The 25,622-nt window shown below is 37.9% G+C and overlaps 3 protein-coding genes across 6 annotated transcripts; 2 read left to right on the plus strand and 1 right to left on the minus strand.

Moving 5' to 3' along the window:
• The first annotated feature begins 816 nt into the window (after positions 1–816).
• LOC139959402 (dynactin subunit 5-like) lies at positions 817–5,421 on the plus strand. Its single transcript, XM_071956970.1, has 6 exons — positions 817–975; positions 1,493–1,561; positions 2,003–2,121; positions 2,905–3,016; positions 3,756–3,858; positions 4,160–5,421. Exons 1-6 carry the CDS (start codon positions 928–930, stop codon positions 4,258–4,260), a joined length of 552 nt encoding a protein of 183 aa, XP_071813071.1. The 5' UTR covers positions 817–927; the 3' UTR covers positions 4,261–5,421.
• On the minus strand, positions 5,063–11,005 carry LOC139959400 (uncharacterized). The gene is made up of 4 exons (XM_071956968.1): positions 10,695–11,005; positions 8,557–8,620; positions 7,407–7,568; positions 5,063–6,665 (listed from the first exon to the last, which is right to left on the minus strand). Exons 1-4 carry the CDS (start codon positions 10,842–10,844, stop codon positions 6,424–6,426), a joined length of 618 nt encoding a protein of 205 aa, XP_071813069.1. The 5' UTR covers positions 10,845–11,005; the 3' UTR covers positions 5,063–6,423.
• A 1,830-nt stretch (positions 11,006–12,835) lies between these two features.
• On the plus strand, positions 12,836–24,891 carry LOC139959403 (uncharacterized). 4 transcript variants are annotated; one of them, XM_071956974.1, is made up of 3 exons: positions 12,836–13,039; positions 20,387–21,083; positions 21,719–24,891. In XM_071956974.1, the coding sequence occupies exons 2-3, from the start codon at positions 20,443–20,445 to the stop codon at positions 22,635–22,637; spliced, it is 1,560 nt and encodes a 519-aa protein (XP_071813075.1). In that variant the 5' UTR covers positions 12,836–13,039; positions 20,387–20,442; the 3' UTR covers positions 22,638–24,891. The 4 variants fall into 4 exon arrangements, with proteins under 4 accessions (XP_071813075.1, XP_071813074.1, XP_071813073.1 ...); XM_071956973.1 differs by lacking the exon at positions 12,836–13,039 and adding an exon at positions 16,069–16,399; XM_071956972.1 differs by lacking the exon at positions 12,836–13,039 and adding an exon at positions 16,070–16,449.
• Positions 24,892–25,622: the final 731 nt, after the last annotated feature.

Here is a 25,622-nt window from a genome sequence, read left to right on the forward strand (position 1 = left end):
CGCAGACAATAACACAGAAGCCATAAGGACAGACATAACCGCAGCTGTGTAATATTTAGCTTTGCGCACGATTGACCACGGATTAATTTACATGCTGTTAAGCGGTTAAAAATACATAAAATATGATAACTGTATGTCATTCCACATAATGTGAAACTATATATGATTGGAACAGATTTTTCTAAATACATGGCGTTAGAAGTTTTGTTACCGATAGTGGACTATTATACCACATGAAAGAGGAGGGCCCGGCCTTCTGGTACTACTTCCTTAAAATTCCTTCAAAACTCGAATAGTATAATTTAGAATACAAATGCATACTTTTTAAGGCTTTATTTTTGTTTTAGAATTTGAAAAAGTGGTAAAATGTTCATTTTAGTGCACTATTGGTGAAGAAATAAGTTTTGAAAGTCGACTAATACCACGTGAAAGATGAGGGTCTTGTCTCTTTTCTGGGACCGTTTTGGCCCCTCAAATTCCTCTTCAACTAGAATTATAAGTTTTAGGCATTTTGCTCTAATTTATGTATTCGAATTTGAAATAGGAGAAAAATGTTCAATGATTTTGGTTAAGAAAAAGTTTCGTTTCCGATGGATGACCTACAACAAGTGAAAGCGGAAGGTCTCGTCTCTTTGCTGATACTATCCAAGTCACACAAATACCTCCATAGCACCTCCATAACTCGAATCATTCCAAAAAAAAAACAACAGCTTTTTTCGTGATATTAGTGTTGCACATTTGCTCCTGTAAACGGTGTTGTGGTATACAGTTGGTGTGTTCGTTATTATCTGCTGTTAGTGGCTGCATCTATATTCTGCTACTAATGGCTGCTAGCTTCTGACTGGCCTCTAAAACACAACAATCTTGAGAATAAGGTCGACGGAGTGAGATTATTTCTGCTGCTCTGCGTACAGATCTTGATGGGAAATGGAACTGCCTGATAGGTTTTACATGAAAGCCGAGTTTATTGAGACAGTAAATTTACGCTTCATTCCTTCATTGATTGTTCAGTTGTTTGTTTTTGTCACAATAACCATTCATATGCTTTAAGACCCTATCGCCTACGTTGATAATGTCCATTGCTAATCATGTAGGCCTAACGTTATGAAAATGTACAAGTTACACCCAAGTAGAGTTCTGTAGGTCCGGCCAAAAACTAGTAACAGTGTAATGTATTTGGATTACTGCCACTCTGTTAGCAGTTATCTACACTGAGAAATATAAATGTTTGTACTATCACTACTCTATAATTACAAAATAGTTTGCAGCATCAGAACCTCTAGAAAGTAATGTTGAAAGCTTCTAGCAATTTTTAGTGTGCTAGTTGTAAAAAACCAGTGGTAAGTTACATAATAAACTCTAACAAATTGATACTCATCCAGCAGTTTTCTTTTCAAAGTCCATTCCAGTGTTTATAATGAATAATAGTATCTTGCATAATAGAATTATCCATAATGTTACATTTTGACTTGCGACTTGCTTTTCTTTTCAGGCATCTGGCAATAAAGTCAGTAAGAAGAGTGTGCTATGTGGAAGTCAAAATATAGTCCTGAATGGAAAGGTAAATTATGTTAATTAATTGAACATGAATTACTTATTTTGGCAAAATCTTATAAAATATTCATCTTTAAGATGAAAAATGCAAAGTTAGACCAGTATGAGTGCTTCCTCTCAATTTCTGTTGTGGATATAGTATTTAATTTCCATAGTTTTGACCTGTGACTTGTACAATGATAAAAGTAGACACCTATCATTTGATTGTGGAATTTGTGGAAATGTGTAATAATGTATATTCACATTGTAACACATCTTACTTGAGCTAGTCTAGCCTCCTTGAAATATAGTTGGAAACTTTCTATTGGGGAAAACCATTGACTGCTCACTTGTCAGTTGGTTGGGCCTGAGATTTATGTGAAAGTATTCCTTTATAAATTTAAAATTTGCACAGTACACTGTATGGAATGTAAATAATCATACATGTTATGTGATGTTTTTCTTACAGTCAATCATTTGTAATGATTGTATAGTTAGAGGAGACTTGGCCAATGTTAGGATAGGAAGGTACTGTGTGATCGGAGCAAGGTCCGTCATCAGACCACCATTCAAGAAGTTCAGTAAAGGGTAAGTGCTGTAAAGGGCATGTGCAGTAACGGTCAAGATATTTAAAGTCCTATTTAGTTTCTAGTCTTCTCTAGTCTTATCTTCTGTAGTCTAGTAGTGAGTCATCTAGTCTTCTATATTGTCTAATCTTCAATATATTGTCTACTCTAAGATTAATTTCTGTGTCCATGCTTTTGCAGTGTTAAAGTTTGTATTTACAGTGAGAATTGAAGTCCTTTAGTATCAGCAAATAATTAATCAGTAAATGCTTTCTGCAAAATGGTCAAATTGCTACACAAGTGCAAAGATGTTTCACAGCTGCTTTTTCATACACAGGAACCACAGTATTATATATGGGATAAGATTCAGGTCCTTCAAAACTGCTACAGAAAAATTTAAACATTAAAATTATTTCATGAATATTACTTGCCAAATTTCTTAAATTGAGTTTATGAGCGTTTTAGGTCACATTTTGTCATATACCAGGAAGGCTAGATTTGACAATGGAGCCAAAACTGATATATTACAATATTCCAAAATGGTCACAACATGATAACTACAGTAGTATAGTCTCATGTATTGAATTGTTGGACAATGAATAAATTAACTTTATGTGTCAACTATGTATCGGCTTGTCTCTTAAAACTTTCAGATGTTTAAAGTCTTCTCACATTCATGTACTCACATGCCTCAAAAGACAAAGCTTGGGGTTATGTAATTTGTAAAATGTTTGTAAAATAATGCAGTCAGGCAACTTCTGTGTAAATGTAATGTATGCAAAATTTGTACGTTCTCTGTTGACAGGGTTGCATTTTTCCCACTACACATCGGTGACCATGTGTTTATAGATGAAGAATGTATTATTAACGCTGCACAGATTGGATCTTATGTACATATTGGGAAAAACTGTGTTATCGTAAGTTCTTGAAATATTTGATACTTCATCTTGTATTTTTTGGTTGCAAAACAGTGTTTGTCTTTATCTTCAAGTAGCTGTCCTGATTATCTGTGTGCTCTTGTGTCAGTTTAGTAAGAGGGAGGCAGGAAAAAAATGGGTTTTTCATACTTATGAACCTGAATTATGATAAATTTTCTCAACATGCCATGTCTGCAAGGCAATCAAGAGTTCAAAACCTAGTATTTTCCCTAAATTTGTTGTGATAACTTTGTGACATAGAAGCATGAATTGATGGGGGGGGGGGGTGGGGGGAGAGGTAGAGTTGAGCTGTATTTAACCATTGGTACTCATGGAGTCTTCTGTCTCCACACCCTCCCAATTCCTCCTATGCTCCTATCTCAGAATAATATTTGTAACTGTGCCATCATGCAAAAAAGTAAATAGATTCAGTTATACATTAGTTTGTGTAGACTTTTTGTAGTTGCTATTAAACTTGTTTTTCAGTAGTGTTGAAAATCAACTTCTTGTTTAATCCCTAGTGTTGAATTGTGGGGTCATGGTCATTTCTATCTGTTAGTGTTGTTGATCCTGTCATTACATTCATAGCTAATAGAAGGAAGATTTAGAATGTACTGTTTGGGGTAAATTAATTGTTGTTTTAAAGTGTGAATTCATGTATCGAGTGATCACCAAGGTGATATTGTGCGACTGTCTTTCAAATATCTGATTTTTCCCCTATTTTTATTTTACATTTTAGGGAAGGAGATGTGTTCTGAAAGAATGTTGTGCAATAGGAGATAATGTTTACTTGCCTCCAGAAACAGTGGTACCTCCCTTTACTGTTATAACAGGCAATCCAGGTGAGTGTTTCGTTCTTGAACTAGAGCTTTGTGATGCTTGTTTTTGCACTGCAGGGTGAATTTTTTAATGGTATTCCGGTAGACCGAGACGTCCAGATTTCTGTTTGGACAATTAAAATCAGCTTTGAAGGTTGTCCAGAGACAACTAGTTGTTTACATCAAATTTAAATTGCATTGGGAGGCAAGTTTGCTGTTCGGACAACCGAAGGCTTGGTTGTCCGAGGGACAGCCAGAAAAAAAAAATGAATTACTTCATGTCCAATAAATATATTTAATCCTTGGATTCTTATCTTGCACACAGGTAAACCTACTGGAGAATTACCAGAATGTACACAGGATTTAATGGTGGATGCTACTAAGGGATTCTATCAACATTTCCTACCGGTCCAAGAAGTGAAATAATAAATAAATAGTGTTCATCAAATAATCTGTTTGGTAAATTTATATTCTGTGAAGGAGGATGTGCTACATGTTTATAAGTCAGTTTTAGGCAATGGCAGGTGTTGGAAACAAATAGCAGAAGAGCATAAAATGTAGAAAGACTTAGAAAGCATTGAAATGCATTGTAAAGTGAAGTTGCAGACTGTGAAAGCAGCTGTTTACAAACATATCGCAGCCAGATCTAAAAGGACGTATCGATTTGTAATACCTTGTTGGGACATCACAGAGACATAAGGACAAACTTCGGTCCAATTTGCTTCAGTTAAGAGAAGTAATTGATTACCTGACTTCAACTCCTTTGTCAGATGAACAACCTGCAAATATGTCAATGTTTTCTCCTTTTAAGACTTCAACTCTGAATACCGAATTTAGTAATTCAATTACCTTCTTGCATTGATTCTTAAAGGGAGTATGTATTTTAAAGTGTCATGTGAGTGATATGACTTAGGGTTAAGGGAATTCCATCTCATAGATATGGTATAAATGTAGGTGCTGTAATTCCTGGTCAGGTCAAGCAGTAAATGTTTACGCCAGAAAACATATCTGGTTTGCACTTTACGTGCTGTATAACCATGAAATTAGCAAAGATAATTTCCTATTAGGTAGCTTGTTTTCAGTGACTGATTCGCTTTACTCTACATATGTATGTCTTACTTATTTATTTGAGCAGTGTAGTTCACTTCAAATTATTTACTCCCCGTTTGTCCAAACCTTAATAGAGACAAGACTATTCCATCTCATCATGATCTGTACTGACTCTTACTGAATTTCGTTTCACTCATACGCGCACACGTGAAACCACACGATGATTGACCTCAGTACTTAAAAATGACATGAAAAGAAATAACAGAGGTCAAGCTATTACATTTCCCTTATGTAACGGTGATCTTGCTGACAAACAACTCCCCAAAGCAGCTAAGAAATGTTCTTGTTCTGTTTAGGGGATACCCTAGTTTACAAGTAGTATCTGGTGGCTGTCGGTTTGTAATTATGTTATGCTACATTGTGCCACGTGACATTTTCTCTGTTCGTGTCTCCTTGAATATTCTACAAACGTTCTAGTGCTGTATCTGTATAAGAGTAAAATGTTTAACATGGAAATATAATGTATGTTTAAAATCATTACTTGAGTGTTATGAACGTCATTATTTCGTGTGACAGTTATAAACTTAAATATGGGGAGGGAATGGGTTTGGGATTAGATCGACACCAGTCTAAGTAGGATGTGATTAACAGCAGTCGATATTCAAGGATTGATTACGTCATTATTTTCAGAATGAAGTCATGTATAAGATTTCTGTGTTTTCATCAATTAAAGGCTGAAGCCAAGCCTGCCTGTGTGATGACTCATCGAGCACAGGACTAAACTATACCATGACTGTGTTGTCATCAATTAAAGACTGAAACCAAGCCTGCCTGTGTGATAGCACATCGAGCACAAGACTAGACTATATCATGACTGTTTTCTTCAATTAAAGTTTGAAACCAAGCCTGCATGTGTGATGACACACCAAGCACTGAACTAAACTGGGAACGCTGACTTAGTTATGTTATAAAACCTCAAATGTGCCCATCTTGTATGGGAATACATGATTTCTCCTACAGTATAATGAACGCGCAACCCAAACTATTGATAAAGGGAAAGTTAATTATAAGTGGGAACAAGTGAATCATGATTCTCCAATAATAAGATAGTGTATGTAGGAATGTATATAGATAAGACAAGACAAAACATTCATTACATCTCATTCTTGGACTATCACATCATAGCGAGTAATTAACCGTAATTATTTTGTTGCAAACTTTTTTATATAATACTAATTACATAAAAACTACGAATTATTACTTTCCAAAGAAAAAAATATCACTTTTGTTTTGGCATATTTCAAAGTAAAATATATCAAAGTAAAAAATGACCGCTTGGCTTTAATGAAATGTTAATGCATTTTAGTATCAAAAAGTGACGAAAATATAAAATGTAAATTGATTAACCGCAGTTAATCACCTATTTAACGGCTTGAATGAAGTAATGGTATCTAGCGATATTGATTCTTGCAAATTATGTTAAATATTTAGATTAAATTTAATAATATTAATATTTAGTAACATCATCGCTCATGCTTCTCATTCTCTAGGAGGATCGACATATTTGCAAGTCTTAACTTGTACCGTTGGCTCCGGTTTATTATAGAGCTTATCAAATCCATTCTTTGTAAGGAAATTTAAGACACTGCTCTCGAATCTGGTTTTGAACTCGTTGACATTACGTGCTAATACGAAAAGAGTGAAGCGACTTGGGTCAGTGACTACGGAATACTGGTACAATGGGGGATTTCCCTCCTTAGGACCAAGAAGTATGATCCAATCTGAAAAGAACAGTAAAGGAAAGAATTATCACAGACGTATAGGAGCAGAAGGGGGGGGGGGGGGGAGTGCCGCCCCTTCTACTTTGAAAAGTAGGCTTCTACCGGCCCCTCACTTCTTCAACAAGGGATGCACTCGATTCACGGCAGTGCTTAACCATTCAGTTAGATCTACGCATAAGCCAACAGAATGGCGGCTGGCGATGAAATGGTCACTTTTTCGTTCCATAAACCATATAATCCGTATCTTTATTTTTCGAGAATTTCGAGAAAAACTGAAGTAAAATTTTGATATAGAAAGTCAAACTTTTATATGAAACAATTACAGAGTTTTACAAATTTGTTTTGTGAGAACCACCAATGTGCTCCTTTTCATAAATAACAAGTGCCCCTTTTTTGTTAATGAACAGTACCTTGTTTCTTATTTATATTTATTAGATAAAACTTCTTCTGCGTTATTTATAAGTGCCTCTTTGGTGAAAACATTCAAATGAGTGCCGGCCGGTACTAGAATTTTTGCCACAGAAAACGGTATACAGTTTTGAGCGGATCCATTTTGTCGGAAAGAAAAGTTGGGGTGATTTTGTGGTTTGTCTCCTCAAATCAGAGTCACATGTTCCCCTGCCCACTCGAAATGTGTGCCGCCCCTTCATCCACTACCCCCTATAAATATAAGTTGTAATTACTACTTACATCATACATAGCATAATAATAATAATACCATCGAAATATTAATTAACTTACAGTCTCCGTTAACTGGAACACCATCTAGGTCAACTTTCAATTGACCAGGTTTGCTCGGATCCGGTGTGTAAGCTACACCGGTAATTTTGCTAAAATTGCTTGTCGGTGATCCAACAGTGTTAACATTGAGAACCGATATGGTAGTGTTCGTCTTTAGTCCATCTAAACAAACAAAGCAAATAAAACAACACATAACAAACAACAAACAAGACAAGAAACGATACAAATTAGGTCTATATTCACCTCACAATTCTGAACAAATGTAAAACTTTTGATCTTTGCCTCACCACCGATGGTAGAGACTGGGCACGAAAAGCAACAACAACAATAATAACCCGATCCACTCTCAACCCCAGTTCCCCTTGTCCCCCGCCCCCTCCTCTTACACTGAGACACTAAAACTTGATTATGACAGTGTTTTATGTGAGGTATTACAAGTCCCATCAAAAATTGATACTACCCTATGCTCATGATGGTTCAAAGGTCAGGTGAACGATGGACTGAGAGAAAGATAACATTTTCTGCTCATGATTATTCATGACCCTCATGCATAGTATACAATTAATTGCGCTTAATTACAGTATACTGTTTATAAACAGTACATCTTGTCCACTGACCAAGGCCGAACCGTATTGCTCAGTAAGTGACGCATATAGATGACGTACGTTATTCGTCAGACCAATCTAAAGAATGACGTTAAAATTTAACCAACTATAAAGAAGTTTTTGTTAAATGCGAACAGGTATTACCCTACTTGCAATGTTTGAAGAGTAAAGGAAGTTTTAAGATTATAGACTTTAACATCATGATCGGTTACATCATACTACAATAAAACCAAATGTCAACAACTTTAGGGGATGGGTCTTTTGGCCATAAAGTGGCAGTAAAGTCACAACATGTATCTCCTTATCAGAAATTCTAGGTCGCGTGGGAGAGCGGTAGGAGTACGGGAAGGGAAATAGTCATTGTACTGAATCTTTATCTAGTAAAACGCAAACTCACGGTTGATAAGAATATAGTAGAGATGAGAGTTTATTTTAGACCTTAGTTCCTAGACTATAAGAGGAATATTATCTAAGTACCATGTTGTAATTTGTTTTCAGATCAATTCCGCGAAGCCTTTCTTGACCGAAGATGAATATATACTTACAATCTGCGGTCACACACTGGGCATTTCTTTCAAAAGTAGCAAACACTGCCAGGTCGGCATAGGTCTGTAAATTTATGAAGACAAAAACATATTAATAAATGCAAATATAAACGGCTGTAGTATACATAATCTCTTATTGGAGGTTTTACTATGCATGGATGATTTTTGCAGATATCTCTAAACGTATTAGCATGCAGGGTTTGACAAAACGCATATCATTAACGGGCATGCTGTTCCAGCCCCCCCCCCCCACCCCATAAACTACACACCCTTTGTGGAAGTGCAGTCATCATAGGGACCTATGGCGAAATCGGCCATGATTGCGCCAGCGAGTAGAAAGAGATGTTGGTCTTCGACCCTGACATATAGGCAATGCCCACAATATTAGAACAAAACTTGTATACGCAAGCCTAGTACTCAGATGATTTGATTAACTGATCGGGCTATGCAGGCCATAGTGGGCCCCTAATACTCTGGGCCCTCTGGCACTGCCCAATTGCCATATCGATCACTGTAGGCCACGTTGTAAAAATGAAAATGCCTTAAGCAGCATTGGTATCTTTCATTATACAATATTTCTATTTGAACATAACATTAATAGTAACATTATGCACTATATAATGACTGACTATCTCAGTTTTAGTTCACTTTTCGTTTTATATGTATGCATTCCGTTGAATGGAACGCCATCTGTTTCACAATGTTAGGGAAAACATTTCAGTACGTTAGGAAAGATACAAACTTAGTACGTTGCAAGGTCACATTAGCATGCCAGTATTAAAATCAATATGTTGTTTCAATATCGCTAGTACATTAAAATAACATCATCATGCTACAACTCAATACCATCATGTCCAGAATGAAATAAATGGTGTTTATTCAATCTGAGATACGCTTAAAGTTTGATTTGAAACTATCGGTGTTAAAGCATGAGGTGGTACCATTCGTTTCACAATTTTCGAACCCAAAATATCAAAATGTAACAACAACAAAAAAGAAAACGAAAAAAAGACGAAGAAGAAAAAGAAAGGATATAACAGGGTTGTCCAACCTTTTGCAGAGGAGGGCCACATGGAATGATTATGATGAAGGAGGGGGCCGCATGAACCCTACGCTCGAATTTTGGCCCGAAGCCCAAGGCAACAAAATGTGAGCACTGCGCGCGGAGCGCACTGATTTATTTTCCTTCCTGATAAAACAGATGAATAAAGTTCAGCCGCCCCCCCCCCTACCTCCGCTGAGAGAGTGTCACACAAACTGACCTGTATGCAGTTTTATTGGACCCAGGAGGTTCGAATGATTGGTTATATAGCTTCAAATTGCTATCAATTAATCTGCTCACTAAAATTTCGCACCGTAGAGCATCTCTGGCGGGCCGGACGCAACCCTGCGGCGGGCCGGACTGTGGCCCGCGGGCCGTAGGTTGGACAACCCTGGGATATAACAATCATCACGTGACGGATGATATTGGCATACATTAGATATCAGTATGTCAACAGTGGCGGAGCGTCCATATAGTCAGAGGGCGGATATGCCCCCCTGACGGACTCAAATGGACTGCTGGCGCCCTTTTCAGCTCTTTACCACTGTTTACTAATTCGCGATTATTGACTTTTTTAATGTGCTCTCATCTACCTATTGACATTTGTCACATTTTGTTGGTGTAATTTGGCGATGATACCTATTTTTTCTTCGTTTATCTGCAAATTAACCAGGCCCGGAAGGGGTCATTTCCGGCGATCTAGGGAGAATCTTTACTCAAAAATTTCTGTACGCTACGCGCCAACCTGTGGTGGCGCTCCGCTTAGATAGTGTCGAAAGCGCCCCTACAGACCATTCTCGCCCCTCCTGACCAATACCCCTATAACTCCGCCACTGTATGTCAATAATATCAGCATATAACACTATTATATCACAAATATATCCGTATATAACTTAGCAACACTGCCCGTTTGTGGTACCGTATACGATAAAAATCCTTTGCTGAAGAAGGAATCAATTTCTAACATAATGGGGCTAAACCATGACATATTGGGATGTTATTATTGTGTATATAGAAAGGCAGTGCATTGGAGCAATGTATGAGCTACACATAGTAGCCAGCTCCCAGGCTGAAGATGGTAGACAAGATTTCTTACCTGGTACCACCTGCCAAGATATGCATTGATATCTAACTGCTTTACAGTGTCTGGAGGTGAGTTGTACCCATCGACACTGAGCGGAAACGAGAAAACTTGGTCAAGCTGCCGTAGACAGATCAGAAATAAAGCTAGTAAAAGTCTTTCCATTTCTACTTTTAATTAGTTGAAACTATAAGATTTAAAGGGATATAACTATAGGTCTGTCTACGTAGTAGTACATCTACTTCAACTCACGCAGTTTAAGTGTAAACCGTACGTATAGTACACTGTAAACACGGTCACTTATACATGATGTCGTTGAAAATGTAAATACATCGTTTTCTCAAGAACGATTGGAATTTGGGGATAATCCGTTCCAGAGGTCAACCTTTGAACAGAATAATTAGTAACAATGGGTACCGAGTTCCTTGGCATATGGTGTGCCAGTCAATGTGTCCGACATTTTGCTGGAACGAATGAAAAACTTTTGACTCAGATTTCGCAATTAAAGATTATCAGTATAGAACCCCAAATATGCTAGACATAAGTCAAATAATGGCCACTCATGCAGTAAATCCAAAATCCTCTTATACAACGTTCAGACCATGTTTGTGCCTCATTGACATATTCAATCTTCTTATTTACAATAATACTCAATGTGTGGAAATAATTTAAACATTCATAACCGTCAGGATTTTCTTTCTTCAAAAGTTTAATCAGTTTTTAGCAAGCTAAAGACGTGGGGCCAATACTGGTGACCTTTACGGAGTTGGGATAAGCGTGAGAATGGATATCCTACTTGGATTCACATGTACTGTACTTTGATTGCAACCATTTAGTTACTTTAGAAAGCTTAAAGGTCTGCTGTATAGACCCCAACTAGGCATATATAGCACGCTTTCATGACAAAGTTTCTTGAGATTACGTAATCGACCTGCCTTGGTCGTAAAATGACCACTTTTTACCAATTAGTCTGCAACGCCTGCCACATATTTTTTCTTGTATGAGGGTCTTTGTGTAAACGCTGTATGATTAACTACACTGTAGACATGAACATATTTCCACACAGTGTTTTATATACAAAGAGCCTAATGTTGTTAAGAAACTATGCAGGGTAATTGTAAAGCATGAGGTTGATTTACGAACGTGGCAGGTCGATTATAATCACAAAACTTTCCTAGCTATATAGCGTGATATAATTGTGGAGTGTTAGCTCAGTGGTTAACGCCGGTGCCTTCCAATCATAACTGGTCCCCGGTTCGAGTCACTCCAAGATTAAAGGTACGTCGTCCAGTTACAGAGTTGTTGACAATTGACAATTCATAACCATGGACGTTAAATATGAATGTAAGAGACTGACTTCGGTCAGCTCGCGGCTTTGATATGCCAATGAGACTTCTTCTGGAGCCAACAAAGCAGATTTTTAAAAGGATGCAGCCCACCTTCATGCACCAGCATCAAACCACCGTATGCTAGTTCATGAAACTAACTGTCAACTGTTTTGTCACATCCCCCCCCCCCCCCCGTATAAAAGTATGCAAGATCTGGAGGGTAGCCTGCATCTTATTTCTAAAACAGGTATAGATTTTAATCAAACAGGTGTTTATATATATATTTTTCCATCTTGAAGCTTAATTGGTATGACCATATATAGAAAAGGAAGTGTATAAAGTTAATTTGTCGGACCCTCAAGCCGTCCCATTCTCTGTATATCATAACGGATCAAATTAATATATAAAACTCATTGCTATAGCGGTCACACAGATGTTTCGGGCATATGGCGAACGCATATTTATTGAACTGCGACAATGGAATCGATCCGCAACCCAGCTCTCATTGCCAAATTCACACAGTGGAACACACTTTATTTTCCGGTATATTTCGAGCACATATTAACCTGTGATAAAGAGAGGACTGTATTGATTACTTCACAACAATAATGAAATATATAGAAATGAAGAGATTAACAGAAAATAATAATGAAAACATCACACACCCGGGAATTGTTTGTCACATAGTGCGCCACCTGTATATATGCCTCTGATGTATATCGTCTGTAGGTGTATATACTGTGGTCGTGTGTCGAATACACGGCTTGATATAAGTAAACACACAATGTGGTCGTCACGTTGGCCGGTGTAACGAACAATTAGGTATAACATCCATTATCCGATGACAAGTGTAATAAATTTTCGTTTTTCTTTATTTTCGTGTGAAGCTATTTATATTAAAGTTTACCGCTGAAGATGGACGCGAACACATATGTATTATTTCTTTTCGGATATTGTAAAATCTTTCATCGGTGATAACCGATAATACGACGTTACCGCCTTCTTGCCAACAGCGTTGGAACGGTTCAAGAGGTAGGCCATCAGCTGAGTTTTAGTTTTCACTCCGAAAGAATGACAATCATATTTCTTAACCAACTTTAAAAGTTAAAAAATATTCGAAATTTTAAGACATCCTTTATTTTTCTATAGCTGTCCGTCATCAGGAAATTTGCCGGTTACTTGACTGGAAGTTTATTGAACACCAATTATAATAAATGCTAATCGTAGCCTATATGTAGGATACTATATATGAAGAAATTTATTAGCCTAGGAAGTTCTTAAAAGAGCATGAGAAATTGTAAATTTTGTTTTAGATATCAACTTAATTAACCACAGTAAATCGAATTAACTAACTAATTATTGCTGACTCCTGTATAACTAAGGCTGATAATCCTGAGTGAATCAAATGCATGTAACTGACTACGTAATGTCTACATGGTTTGTTATTCTGTATCACACATTGTCGAGAGAATCTTTTCTTTGGAGGTAGGGGGAGGGAGGGGGCCGGTGCGGGATGACGTGAGGAAGAACTCATGTTTCGACATCACTCTTTTAATACATCGACGTGGAAGTTGATGAATGTGAAGGGACATGGTTGAACGATAAGTGAAGCCGAACGAGGCATGACTCATTTGAAATACTCCCCTCAACTGAGGGATTTTGTTCGTTCCCCGTCCTTATAACGCATGCATCATATTATATATATATAGTAGTTATATCAGGGAGCTGCTACTCTGTAGCAGCTCCCTGGTTATATAAATTAATATATGACACGAAGTAATTAATAACGTATGTCCCGCTACTACTATTTTACGAGTTAAGTGCCGCAAGTGCGTTAAATTTATTACGAAGTCTGTGCAGGTACTAAGGCATATACCTTACTTCACAGTAACGTTATGATAAACAGTGATTGGTAATGGAAACATATTATTTACTACTATAGTATAACAAAAAGTCTTAAAATACAGAAATAACAGACCTATACAAACCAACTGGCGAAAACTTATATCATATTATATTATATTATATTATATTATATCATGCACCTATTCAGTAGGCCGCACATCCCTATATCTATATGCTATATCTCCATGACGCAAATTGGAAGTTTCGCCTCTTTTCAGTCAATAACTTTTATTTACAGACGTGCAGTTTGTTTAGGATTGTGACACTTCAAAAAGTTGTTTTATCTGTGAAATAGGATAAGTTCCCGCACTGTCAAATTTACCGTGGACAATCAGAGCTTATCATCATAGGCGTAGGAGCTTAATTTGATTGGGGGAGGGGGGGGGGGCTGTAACGACTTGCCCGAAAAATATAACAATTTTTTCGCGTTCAACATTGTTAATGTGCATATCATACAGGCGTGAATAGGTTATAAGATAGCATGCCAATAACATGCAATCGCTTGCCGTGTTATTACCCTTCCATATTAGTTAGAATTATTGGGGAAGTCGGTACAATAATAATGATAATATAAGAATATAAGTTTAACTATTGAAAAACACATTGCAAATTAGATTTCTTTCAGTAGGTGCCCGAAAAATTCTAGAATATTGCCCGATTTTTTTCAAATATATTTGGTTGGGGGCTGTAGCCCCCCAGCCTCTCCCCGCCTCCCCCCGCCGCCGCCTACGCCAACCATAACATTTGGCAGCACCTATTAAGCCTATATAGGGGTCGCGCGGAGTGTTAATGAGTTCTATCTATATGTTAAGTATATACGGGGCCTATATCAGACTCGGAGGCTGGCAGAATTGAATTTCTACTTTAGAAATTAAAAAGTCAAATGATGCATTGTGTGGGATTAGATCTTTTTAAGTAGCTCTATATAAGGAAGATATATTGTGCTAATAAATAATAATATATTCAAAATTTCCGACGACTAGGGGCCTGAACCTTAATGGGAGACGACTGATTTAGGATTTTATGGAGAGCCCCGTGCTGCCGGGCCTGTGAGCATTACAGCCATATCTAATGCAGGGGGCTTGGGGTCCTCCCCAAAATGATGCATTTCTGTGGGATATTGAGATCTTTTTAAGTAGCTCTATAAGGAACACAGTGTGCTAATAAATAATTATAGATTCAAATTTTTCGCCGACTAGGGGCAGGGCCTGAATAAACAAACCTTCATGGGAGACGCGAATGAATGAGGATTTTATAATGGAGGACCCCGTGCTGCCCAGCCTGGGATCAATTGAAGCCATATAATGTAGGGGGCTTGGGGTCCTCCCCATAACTTCTTTTTTATTAAGACGTCAAATGGTGCATTATGTTGAGGCATGCATAGCTAGTCCATTATAGACTGTAAATTAGGACCATATATAGCCCCAACGCAAAGTTGTGCTAATAAATACTTTGTGTGAGATTGAAAAAAGGGGAAGTGTACTCCCGTAGTGGTCCAATTCTTCCGGACATGAATGTAAAAACGCCGGCTGAACATGCATGCATCTCCCCGACTCAGGAAGATCGAAGATGGGGCCAGGGATCGAGGGCGACGAGGGGTACCCACTTGAACTCTCTTTGCGCGCATTTAATTACATTCCCGATAAAATGAATTCGTCCGTCGCTTCTCACCTCATGTACGGTAGTATTTTGTTCTTTTAACTCGCTATACGAGAGAGCAAGCAATACGCTCAGCTTCCCGGCCCTGGATCATGTACCAGAGAAATTGAATTCCTCTCTATCATATGTTTAAACAGTTGTGAAAAAATGCATGAACACACCACAAAGACTTGATTAATTATAACATACAAATTATACACCATTTGATGGTGTTTGAGATGATTAGCCAGTCTCCATACGAAACAAGCATCTTATACATTTCCGATGTAGTAAATATGTTAATATTTGAGAACCCCCCCCCCCCCCCATAAAAAGAAAAAAGAAAAAAATCCGAACGAACGCCAAACAACTGTAACCATTCTCAAACCCAGTCCACGTACATCGAGACTGTAACTTTATGATTGTGACGAAGGTCCGCCAAGTGATTAGTAAATATATATAGGTAGATATATAGAGAAGTTAGTGAACCAGATTCCAATATCACCGCGACAAGTTGTTTGAACAGTTTGATAGACTAAGTACAGTGCTATATAAGATGATTTCGTACGTCACGCCTAGCTATAATGAAACACTTGTGATTCACACGTAAAACTTGCAATGGAAATGAGTGGGTTTAGTCTTTGTGTTTCGTTACTTTTACTGCAGTTGTTTCGTTCTTATGCAACATAGGCATAGTCAAATTCGGACACGGAAAGCTTGACTTCGAACAGTGTACTTGTTTAACATGATGTGCATCATTGGGCATATTTTGACAAACTCAGCGCATTAACATGGTTTCTCTACGGAAACATTTGTGTCCGAATTACTTGACCGGCTTGTATTGAAAAAGTAGGCCTAGCCCTACGTGCGCCCACTTCAGACTACAGTACAGGTTTACGGTAAATTGGATTTACTATAGAATTTAGTACAGCTAACCTTGACCCCAAGAGCCAATGTATTGTAAGGGAGTTTAAGACCAAGGTCGAGTAGTATTGTGGAGAATCGATCGCTAAGATAATTATTTGTCAGTAGTCTATTGTTAAATGCATGTAGCCTAGCCTAGGTCTTATTATACCTAACCTGCAGCCTATGTTAGGCATAGGTCTATTCTAGGCTATGGCATAAGTTACGCGTAAGTAGGCTAGTGGATATTAGTCCATTCCCAAAGTTTATGAAGACTCCTGGCTAGAAGGGAAATGATCCAAATTAATGCTAGATACAAAAAAATGTTGTACATTCAAGGATAAGTTACGTCTTGTAGGCTACAATGATAACATCGAAAAAAGATCCACAGATACAATTACAAGTTATAACCCATGCATTGTTTGGGCATGTATCCAGTACCAACCTTGCTACAGTATGTTACAATTGAAGCACATTGATTAAGAATGACAAGAGATCAGAATATCCCCACAGCCTTCAAGGCTTTATCATGTTACTTTAAGTTAGATACAAAGTACTGTAAGATACACAGGTCTGTATAGTACTACTAGTACTAGCTTGGACACTGATGTACTGTATACTGTATTGTAAAGAACCATGGTGGTGTATCACTGCAGTAGTAATGAAGCTTTCATGTTTTTCATTTTCATCAATGTATTTTTTCGCATCATTGCTTTTATATCTCTTATAAAAATCCAATTGGTGTGTTATCCTTAGTTACAGGGACTGCAAAGTACATTACTTACTGTATTGTAGCTTCTGGCAAAGAAATGACTATAGCGATGGCCATCAAGGCTACTGTAAGTAGATTAGTTGATTGAGCAAAGGACTAACCAATGATCCTATCATGACTGAACAGTTAAAATCTTGATCTACAGTAGCCAAAAAATGTTGCGCTTTTGAAATTGGCTATAATTTCCCAGTCAGTTTTCTGCTGTTCATTTGCTTGCTCTAATCTTGTTCTAGTTAAAAATGTTGAAAAGTAAAGGTACTGTTCATTAACAAAAATAAAAGCTATAGCACACATCCCAGGGAATATTTTTAAACAGGGGAGAAGTACCTGTAGGTGTGGACTTGTCCCTGTTCCTCCCTGGGTCCACTGTCCTTCACATAGACTACTCTGCACTAGTTAGGTTTATTTCTTTATTACAGGTCTTATAATTTATTTTATGTAAAAAGTTTGCATATCTCAACACCTTAGCCTAAAAGTTAACATAAAAGTGACTACAAAATTGTTAGATATCCTGAAATTGCCTCACTGTCTCCAAAAGAAAGGGGGAGATAGTACCAATAGTGTGCATTTTGTAATCTTATATAGTACTTTACTAGAACACTGGAATCGACCTTCAACGATTGTAGTCTTTCTAGAGCAATTAAACTCTGGTGTTTCAGCTGTGCACAGCAGGATGCCTATTGTTAGGTTTCATACATAGCCTACTGGAGCTCAAAGCGTATTGTACCAAATTATCAATAATATCCAGTTCTGTATAGTTTCCTCTTTAAGAGAACTTGTGGCGTCATTTGAAAGTACAGTACTTCGTCCACCTCTGTGCTAGGGTAAACCTTGAACTCTGAACACAGATTTAATTTATACAGTAGGTTAACCTAAGGCTTTCAACAGCTTTGAGCAATGGTGCTGTGTTCATTTCTTTGACTATTACACAAGAAATCCTTCAGAATTATATCCTGTACTTGAACAGGGCTTTAAAGATGAAGTACAGTATCACTGTTGGTCTATAGTTCCTGGGGTTAAGTTGTATTGTACATAGTAACTACAATATTTGTGAGCTGATTGTTCCAGTCAGAGCTGTATTATCTATTATGAGCTAAACTGATTGATTTTTGTTATTTACTGTATAAAGTTGCGGGTGGAATGGCAACTCTGTTAGCATCGTTCACTTGAGATCAATATTAACACTAGTGGCAGAGCAGATGGGAAACTTGTGGAGCATGCAATTTCATGTACGTAATTTTTTGTTTTACCACTAAGGACAGATTTACACTAATTTGCCAGTTAGTGTACATGTGTGTACATGATCTATGGCTACTGTACAATCCTGTATGTATGTATACATTCTTTAGATCTTTTGACTACTTTCCTCTAGAAGTTTGCTTTGTGAATAAGTTGCACTGTTGTAAATGCACTTGGAACGAACCAGCATAAAATTATTGTGTACAGTAAGTAAGCTTTTCATTCCCTGTCCTTCTTATTCGTAGAAGTTGCGGATACAGTGTTCATTTCATGTCCACAAAACGTTCTAAGAGGAAAAAGAATTGCAACCCAGGATTGTCTGAGGATAGTCCTTCAGCCATGTGCAGTCTCACAAATGTTTGCTGGAAATGATTTTAGCAGTTTACAGTACAGTGCATGCAATTTATACTGTACAGTACTCAGCGATAGTCAATACCCTTTCAACTGTGTGTGTGTGTGTGTGTGTACATAGGACTTACTTAGAGCAAGGCTAGTATGTGATGTATTATCCACCAATGTTTATTTAACTTTAGTGTTTCGTAAAGGCAGCTCAAGTGCTGTTCAAATTCACCTCACGGACCAGAGACTACGAAATTGCAATCAGAGTCTCACTTCTACTATTTAAAGTGAATATCCTTAAATTAAAAACAGAAGTCTGGTCAAAGTACAGGAGTGTACTTAACAGCTGATAATGAACACTCCTCACCATATTTGAACACTCTCATTGCTTTTGAAACTGCATTGTATAAATGCTACAGTAACTTGTTATTCAGAGACATTTTCTGATGAAAAATGGTATTTTATTAGTTTAGTTACAGTACAGTAGGTACAGTAATACAGACTCAGTACTGTCTAATGGCAGTAAAAATGTTTGCCACCAATGATTATTATAAAGCAAACTACTCTACAGTAGGCTATTGTAGGCAATGGTAGACTGCAAATATTGAGTGCAGGCCCTAGCCTCAGGCTTAGTGTTACTTTTTTAAAGTATGGTTATTCCCCCTCCCCCTCCCCACAGGATGGTCAACATATTTTGGAGGGACCCACAAAATCAAAAGTAAAGAAAAGTACATTTACATTGCTTAAAAAGTTGCAATATACATATAACACAGTATTTCAACTAAGCACTGTTAATCAATGTTTCAAAATTTCTCAATCACCACTGAAGGGTTGCCATGGTGATGGAGGCAAGTATTAGGGGTCACCAAGCTAACAGTTTGAATATACCAGGGAATATACCTGGGAAGATATTGTACAGAACAGTTGACAAAAATCTCTACATAGGTGCTTTGGAACAATTTTAGATTTTATCTGGCAAACAACATGTGTTGTGCTCAAGTGCACATTGCACTGATATGTACCCGACAAAGGCCTTCGACTATGTAGGACATACGTATACCAATATTTAATGCTATGGTCGAAGGTAATTGCTGTTTTCCTTTTATAAAGAAATTGACAGTTTTAAATCAAAATGGAACCTTAATGTTTAAATTGTAGTTTTTTCTAATACGTTGACCATGCTAATATAGTGTCTGTTAAATGTCTTAGAGAGACCAAAAGTACTGTAGCTAAAAAGAAACTTTTTCATTTAGTTCAGTTTGAAATATAACAATTGGTAGTGCAGTCTAGAGCTATACAGATAATGATTTACTGGATTTAACCCAAAACTAGCTAATATGCATTTTGTTTTGTACTGTTTGATACCAATTGCTTTTGTCCCATAGTATCACTGGTGTTCGTTCATAAGGATGAAAAACTTCAGAACATTCCATCTAGCCTCGTTGTATGCAGTAAATTTGTCAGGACAGGACAAAAACAGTATTTCAAATATCACTTGAAATGATCAGTTGCTTGTTCTTTTACCATTAATTGATGGATTGTAATATTGAATAAATTGTCGTTGAACATCTCTTCTTTTGCAGTTTTTGCAGACTTTACATACAAGTACAATATTCATCTCAACCTTGGTCTTTCAAGAATGGGCGCAGGAGAGAGGCACGGCCGTCGCCGGGCGGGGCGTAGAAGACGCCGACAACGGCGAGCCCATCACCATAATCGCCATCACCATAATCACCATAATCACCATATTCACCATAGGACAAATAGGGTACCTGTCCATCACCCACTTTACTATCAGAGTGTTCTTGGAGCCGTGTCACGTCAACGCAGTCATGGCGCTCCGAACTCTTCTTGCAGCTCGACCTCAAATACGAATACAAACACAGACACGATTATTGGTATCTTTGCATCGTCCATGAGCACTCCAGCGCCACCGGTGCGACAGACTTCTTCGACATTTCAGTGCCTCTCCATGTGTCGTGTGACTAGCATCTTTCTCTGGTTTGTCGGGATCATGATGATGAGTCTCGGTGGGTTCCAGACACCCATCGGGTTCATCGGTCTTGGTATATTGTTCCTGGGTATATTCTTCCTGTGCTTAACCTCCCTTGCGATGTCTGGATCGTGCTCAAAGTACTGTAACAGAACGATGGATCCAGAAAGGCCGCCAACGTGGGCCACAGAAAACGGACACCATGTACCTAATCAAAGAAGCACTGCACCCGTGCCCAACCCTTCATTTGCAACGTCATATGCTGATCCAAGCCCTGCCTATGCAAGGTTAGTATTATTACAGTACTTTGAATCAGTTCATGGAAAAATGTGGTATATTTTTGATTATCATCTGCCAGTTGTGAAATGAAACTGTCAACTGTTTGGATTTAATAGAAACTTAAGATCTTATGTTGAGGTTCAAAAACAAACCTATTGTCATTATGTGCCATTTCAAGACCGTACAGAATTATGAAAATATCATCACAATTCACAATGGAATACTGCATGACTGTGACATTTACTTGGACTCAGAATTTTTTGCACGTCTGAAATTTTGGTTGCGAATTGGAAAAAAAAAGAAGGAAGTAATGTGTTGTAAAATTTAATGACATATTTTATGGTACAATTTATCGCAGGATCACGTCCATAGCTTGCAGTTGTAAGCATGAAATATATATTCAATATGTTAGTACTCAAACTGCAGTAAGTACAATGGTTGGAATTTCATTTGGCTCTTTCAGAAGCACTGTAAACTGTGCACTGGATTAATCTTCTTCTGTATTTTCAAGATCAAATGGATTTTTTTTGGTCTGGTTCATACAAGAATGATTGGTGTTTTGTCTTCCCTACTCTATTAATTATCTTGTGGTAATAAGTCCATTAGCATCATTAATTAATGTTGTGTGTTGTTTCTTCGACAGCCCTGACCCATCAACCGATAAACCACCATCTTATGAAGAGGTCATGGCAGGGAGTTATCCCCCCACCGTAAGTGCCACCATCCTTAACACCATACCAGAGGCGCCCACTTCGATGCCGTCGTCCGGGGAGCCATTGCCAAATTACACCAGTGTGCCGCCGTACCCTTCAAACACTCTTCAAGCTCAGACCTTGGGATGGTCTGTAGGGGCTGATCCGCATCCTTCAAACACCCCCCAAGCTCAGACCATAGGATGGTCGGTAGGGGTCGAGCCGTATCCTTCTTCGGCAGATACACAGAGCTTTCAGCAGACGGGCTCTGGTACCAACTACACATGGGGTGCTGCATCATACCCGAGTCAACAAGTGACTGGTTCCTCTGTTCCTCAGCAGGACACTGTCGGTGTAAGTGTAGCAGCAGGTACTACTCCTCAAACCGTACTCGACGAGTCACCTCCGGCAGAGCAGCCCGCTTCTCAAGTTCAAGTAGTCAATGAGTATCCAAGCGTTTCCATCCAGCATCACACTGTCCTATCTACTCCTCGAGCCGACGACTCCTCCACACTGACGGCGACGACGATACCACCGGAACCAGCCATGCCTTCAGCTGATACCTTACCTACTGTTCAGGTGGAGACCTTCAATGAATTACCATTGTCCTCTTCTATGAACTCACAAACTGAACTACCTTTACTTGATCAAGCTATGCATGGCTGTAATAGAACTTCTCTAGACACCTCTAACGCTCTTGCAACTCATGTAAAGGTAGAGTCATCTCTGCTGGAGGGGGAGGAGGAGGGGGATGTTGGAGGAGAGCTTGATGGTGATGAGATTGGTACTCGAGATGAACCATCATCAACTAATTCAGCTCTTCCTCCAGTTTCATCTCCATTACCTGTAATGGCACAGTCAGAATGCTAATCAGGACGACTGCCAACTTTTAAAGCATTGCCGTTTTTTTTTCTTTATTCAAATCTTGTATTTTGTCATCTCCATTACCTGTCATACAGTAGTACAGTCAGAATGCTAATCAGGACGACTGCCAACTTTTAAGCATCGCCTGTTTTTTTATAATAATTTTTTTTTATCCAAATTTTTGTATTTGCACAAAACTTCTTGTACATGATTTTAAAATTGATGTTGCTATCAAGTGCCTATACATTTGAGACCTTTTTTGTAATGCAGCTCTAAGCCTCTAAATATAATCTAGCTGGAATTGGTTTCTAATCATCCCATTTCATATTTAAAAATCTTGTCATATATTTACAGTATGATCAAATGCGATTATATGCAGTGGTATAATACAATTCAACTCATTTTAGGGTGAAATAAAATTCATGAACAACTATTTACGATCACTTGCCATGATATTCGTCAAAACAGCCTATTGCACTGATTTTTTTTTTGTGGTAACTTTTAATATCCAAATGGCAACATGGTACTACATTAACATGACAAGTCAAATTTTATTTTCAAAAAGTCAAGATATAGTTCATATTTTCGAAAAATTCTGAATTTTGTATGCAATAATATAACATGAAAAAATGTATCGGCGACAAAAGTTCTTAATTGAATGTAATCGTTAAGTACTTGGCTATGCTCAAAGGTCATGTGCATCAGCCTCAAATTGTAACCTGCTAGAAAGTTTTAAAAGTATAGTTGTCATTTGACTTTAGGTTTAGGATCTGACAATTTGTTTGATTGTCCTTCAGATGGGGTCGCAACCACTGTACGGGTGACACGTGCACAGGCAGGGCATGCACCCATGTCATTCTCAGTTTTTACAGCATCGGTGTCAACCTTGCCTGGGTATAGTTGGTTTAGTTATGATTGACCATGCCATTGTAGTGTTCAGGTTCCCTATATGTCAGAGTTGGTTCCTTTCAGCCAGAAAATCTGTAGCCCAATCAGCATTTGAGAAATGCCACAACATGTGGACATGCATATTATGTGTCAAGCTCTGCTTGTAAGAGCTTATATCGCATCAATAGGATGTGTATCAGTTTTCTAATATCAAAATAATTTTATATTGTATTTTAAGAAACATATTTTTCTGAAACTGCAGTTTGTTGCTCCGAAGGAACAAGCGCATATTGTGATTGAGTTTATTTTAAGAGAGACTCTTTGCAGCAAAACTCCACTCACATTAATACCTATGTAACATGAAGAATTAAACCTAACCTAATTTGCATACAAGAATTTGGGTGGATGATTTTCAATGCTATAAAGTGTTAGTTGCTTGTTATCTCATACCAGCTTCTTGTAGCTTAATATCGCAGCTTGATACTATGTTGTGGACTTTGAACATTCAATTAAACTAGATTAGGTCAGTTAAAAGGATTGTCCATTTGATTTTTTTCCTTAATTTACGAAAGAGGAACATTTCTGTAAGCATCCCAGGAATGTAGCCATATGGGGAGGGGAGCAATGGGAGCGATCGCTCCCCTACCCCTACCCCCTTCTTTGAGTACCCCGAAAAATCAAATTTCACTAAAAGCAGGAAATATCATTGATGCCCTCCTTTTGGGTTGAAGTAAGCAAAGCGACCCTTCTCAAGCAAAAGAGCAATGCCCTCACATGTACTTAGACAATTTTATTTCTGTTTTTCTTCAAAATTAACATTCCATTTTCTACTTCAAAATTGGGATGCAACTCAGAAAAAAATAAATACATTACTGCAGCCAGCCTTTGGGTGATTTTTGTGAATTTCACATCCCATCAAGGTAAAAGTTGGAACCATATCAATTCCAATGTCAAATCAACACAGTGAAGAATGAAGCAAAACCAAGCTATTCTATCACACTTGTGTGTTCAAGTTCACTATTGGATGCTTCAAATATGTTTCTATGTTCAGCAGTCAAAAATATTTTTTGGCTCTGGAACTCTCAACCATCCGTTTTAATTCAATCAATGCAAAATGTTGTTAATTTTCTTGTTTACGACAGTTGTTTAAATTCACATAGTCAATATGGTATATAGGGATGGGGTTATCTGTTTACCATTGATTCTCGCTTCTTGGTAATACTTAAAAATATTTTTGCTTAGTTGTCATTTATAATTAATACCTTTTTTTTCTATCAAAATATGAAATTTTAGCCAACAATATCAATTAAATTGTACATAAGTACCATTGAATTTATTGAAGAAGAGAAAATATATACCATTAATAATGTTAGCCAAATGTATCTGAAATTACTTTTTGGTTTCGCTGATAATCTTAACCTATGCATTCATGGCGTTTGGTGTAAGTGCGTGCGTGAGTGTGTGTGAGTGCGTTTGTGACGCCCAGATTGTAAACACGATATCTCAAGAAGGGAAGGTCAGACCAATTTCATATTAGTGTGTAGAAGTACCACATTGAGTACAAGTAGCCTATTGCTTTTGCTGGAGGCCAAAGGCCATTTGGGGTCACCAGGGGTCAAATTGTGAAAATCTTGTAATCACGATGGGAAAAATAAGCTATAAATGCAAGGTTGTGCTAAATAACTATTATTTGGTGTGTGGTTGACAAGGGTGTGTACATCGCTAGTATTGGTCTAATTCCCCGGTAGAAAGGTTAGAAATCCCAGGACTAAACCATTGCCCCGACTGACAATGGGAGGTGGGAATGGGGGGGGGGGGAGGGGGAGGGTGGCATGTTTACAGTAGTGTACTGTCATTGTGGTAGTCGTTCTACTCCCAATGTATCTAATATCTAGTTTGTTGTGCACCATGTACACTACATGTATTATAACGGTATGTCTGTGTACTATTGACATTCCAAGCAACGAGCAGATGCTTCGGGTGGTTACATAGAAATATTAAACGGCGCGGGTCCCCGCGCATCATTTTCGGCTGCACGCGAGGTATCAAAGTCATATTAATGCCGCCCGCGTAACCATATGTTGTGGCTATCCAACGGCATAA

This window comes from Apostichopus japonicus, chromosome 19 (assembly GCF_037975245.1).
Source record: "Apostichopus japonicus isolate 1M-3 chromosome 19, ASM3797524v1, whole genome shotgun sequence".
NCBI lineage: Eukaryota > Metazoa > Echinodermata > Holothuroidea > Aspidochirotida > Stichopodidae > Apostichopus > Apostichopus japonicus.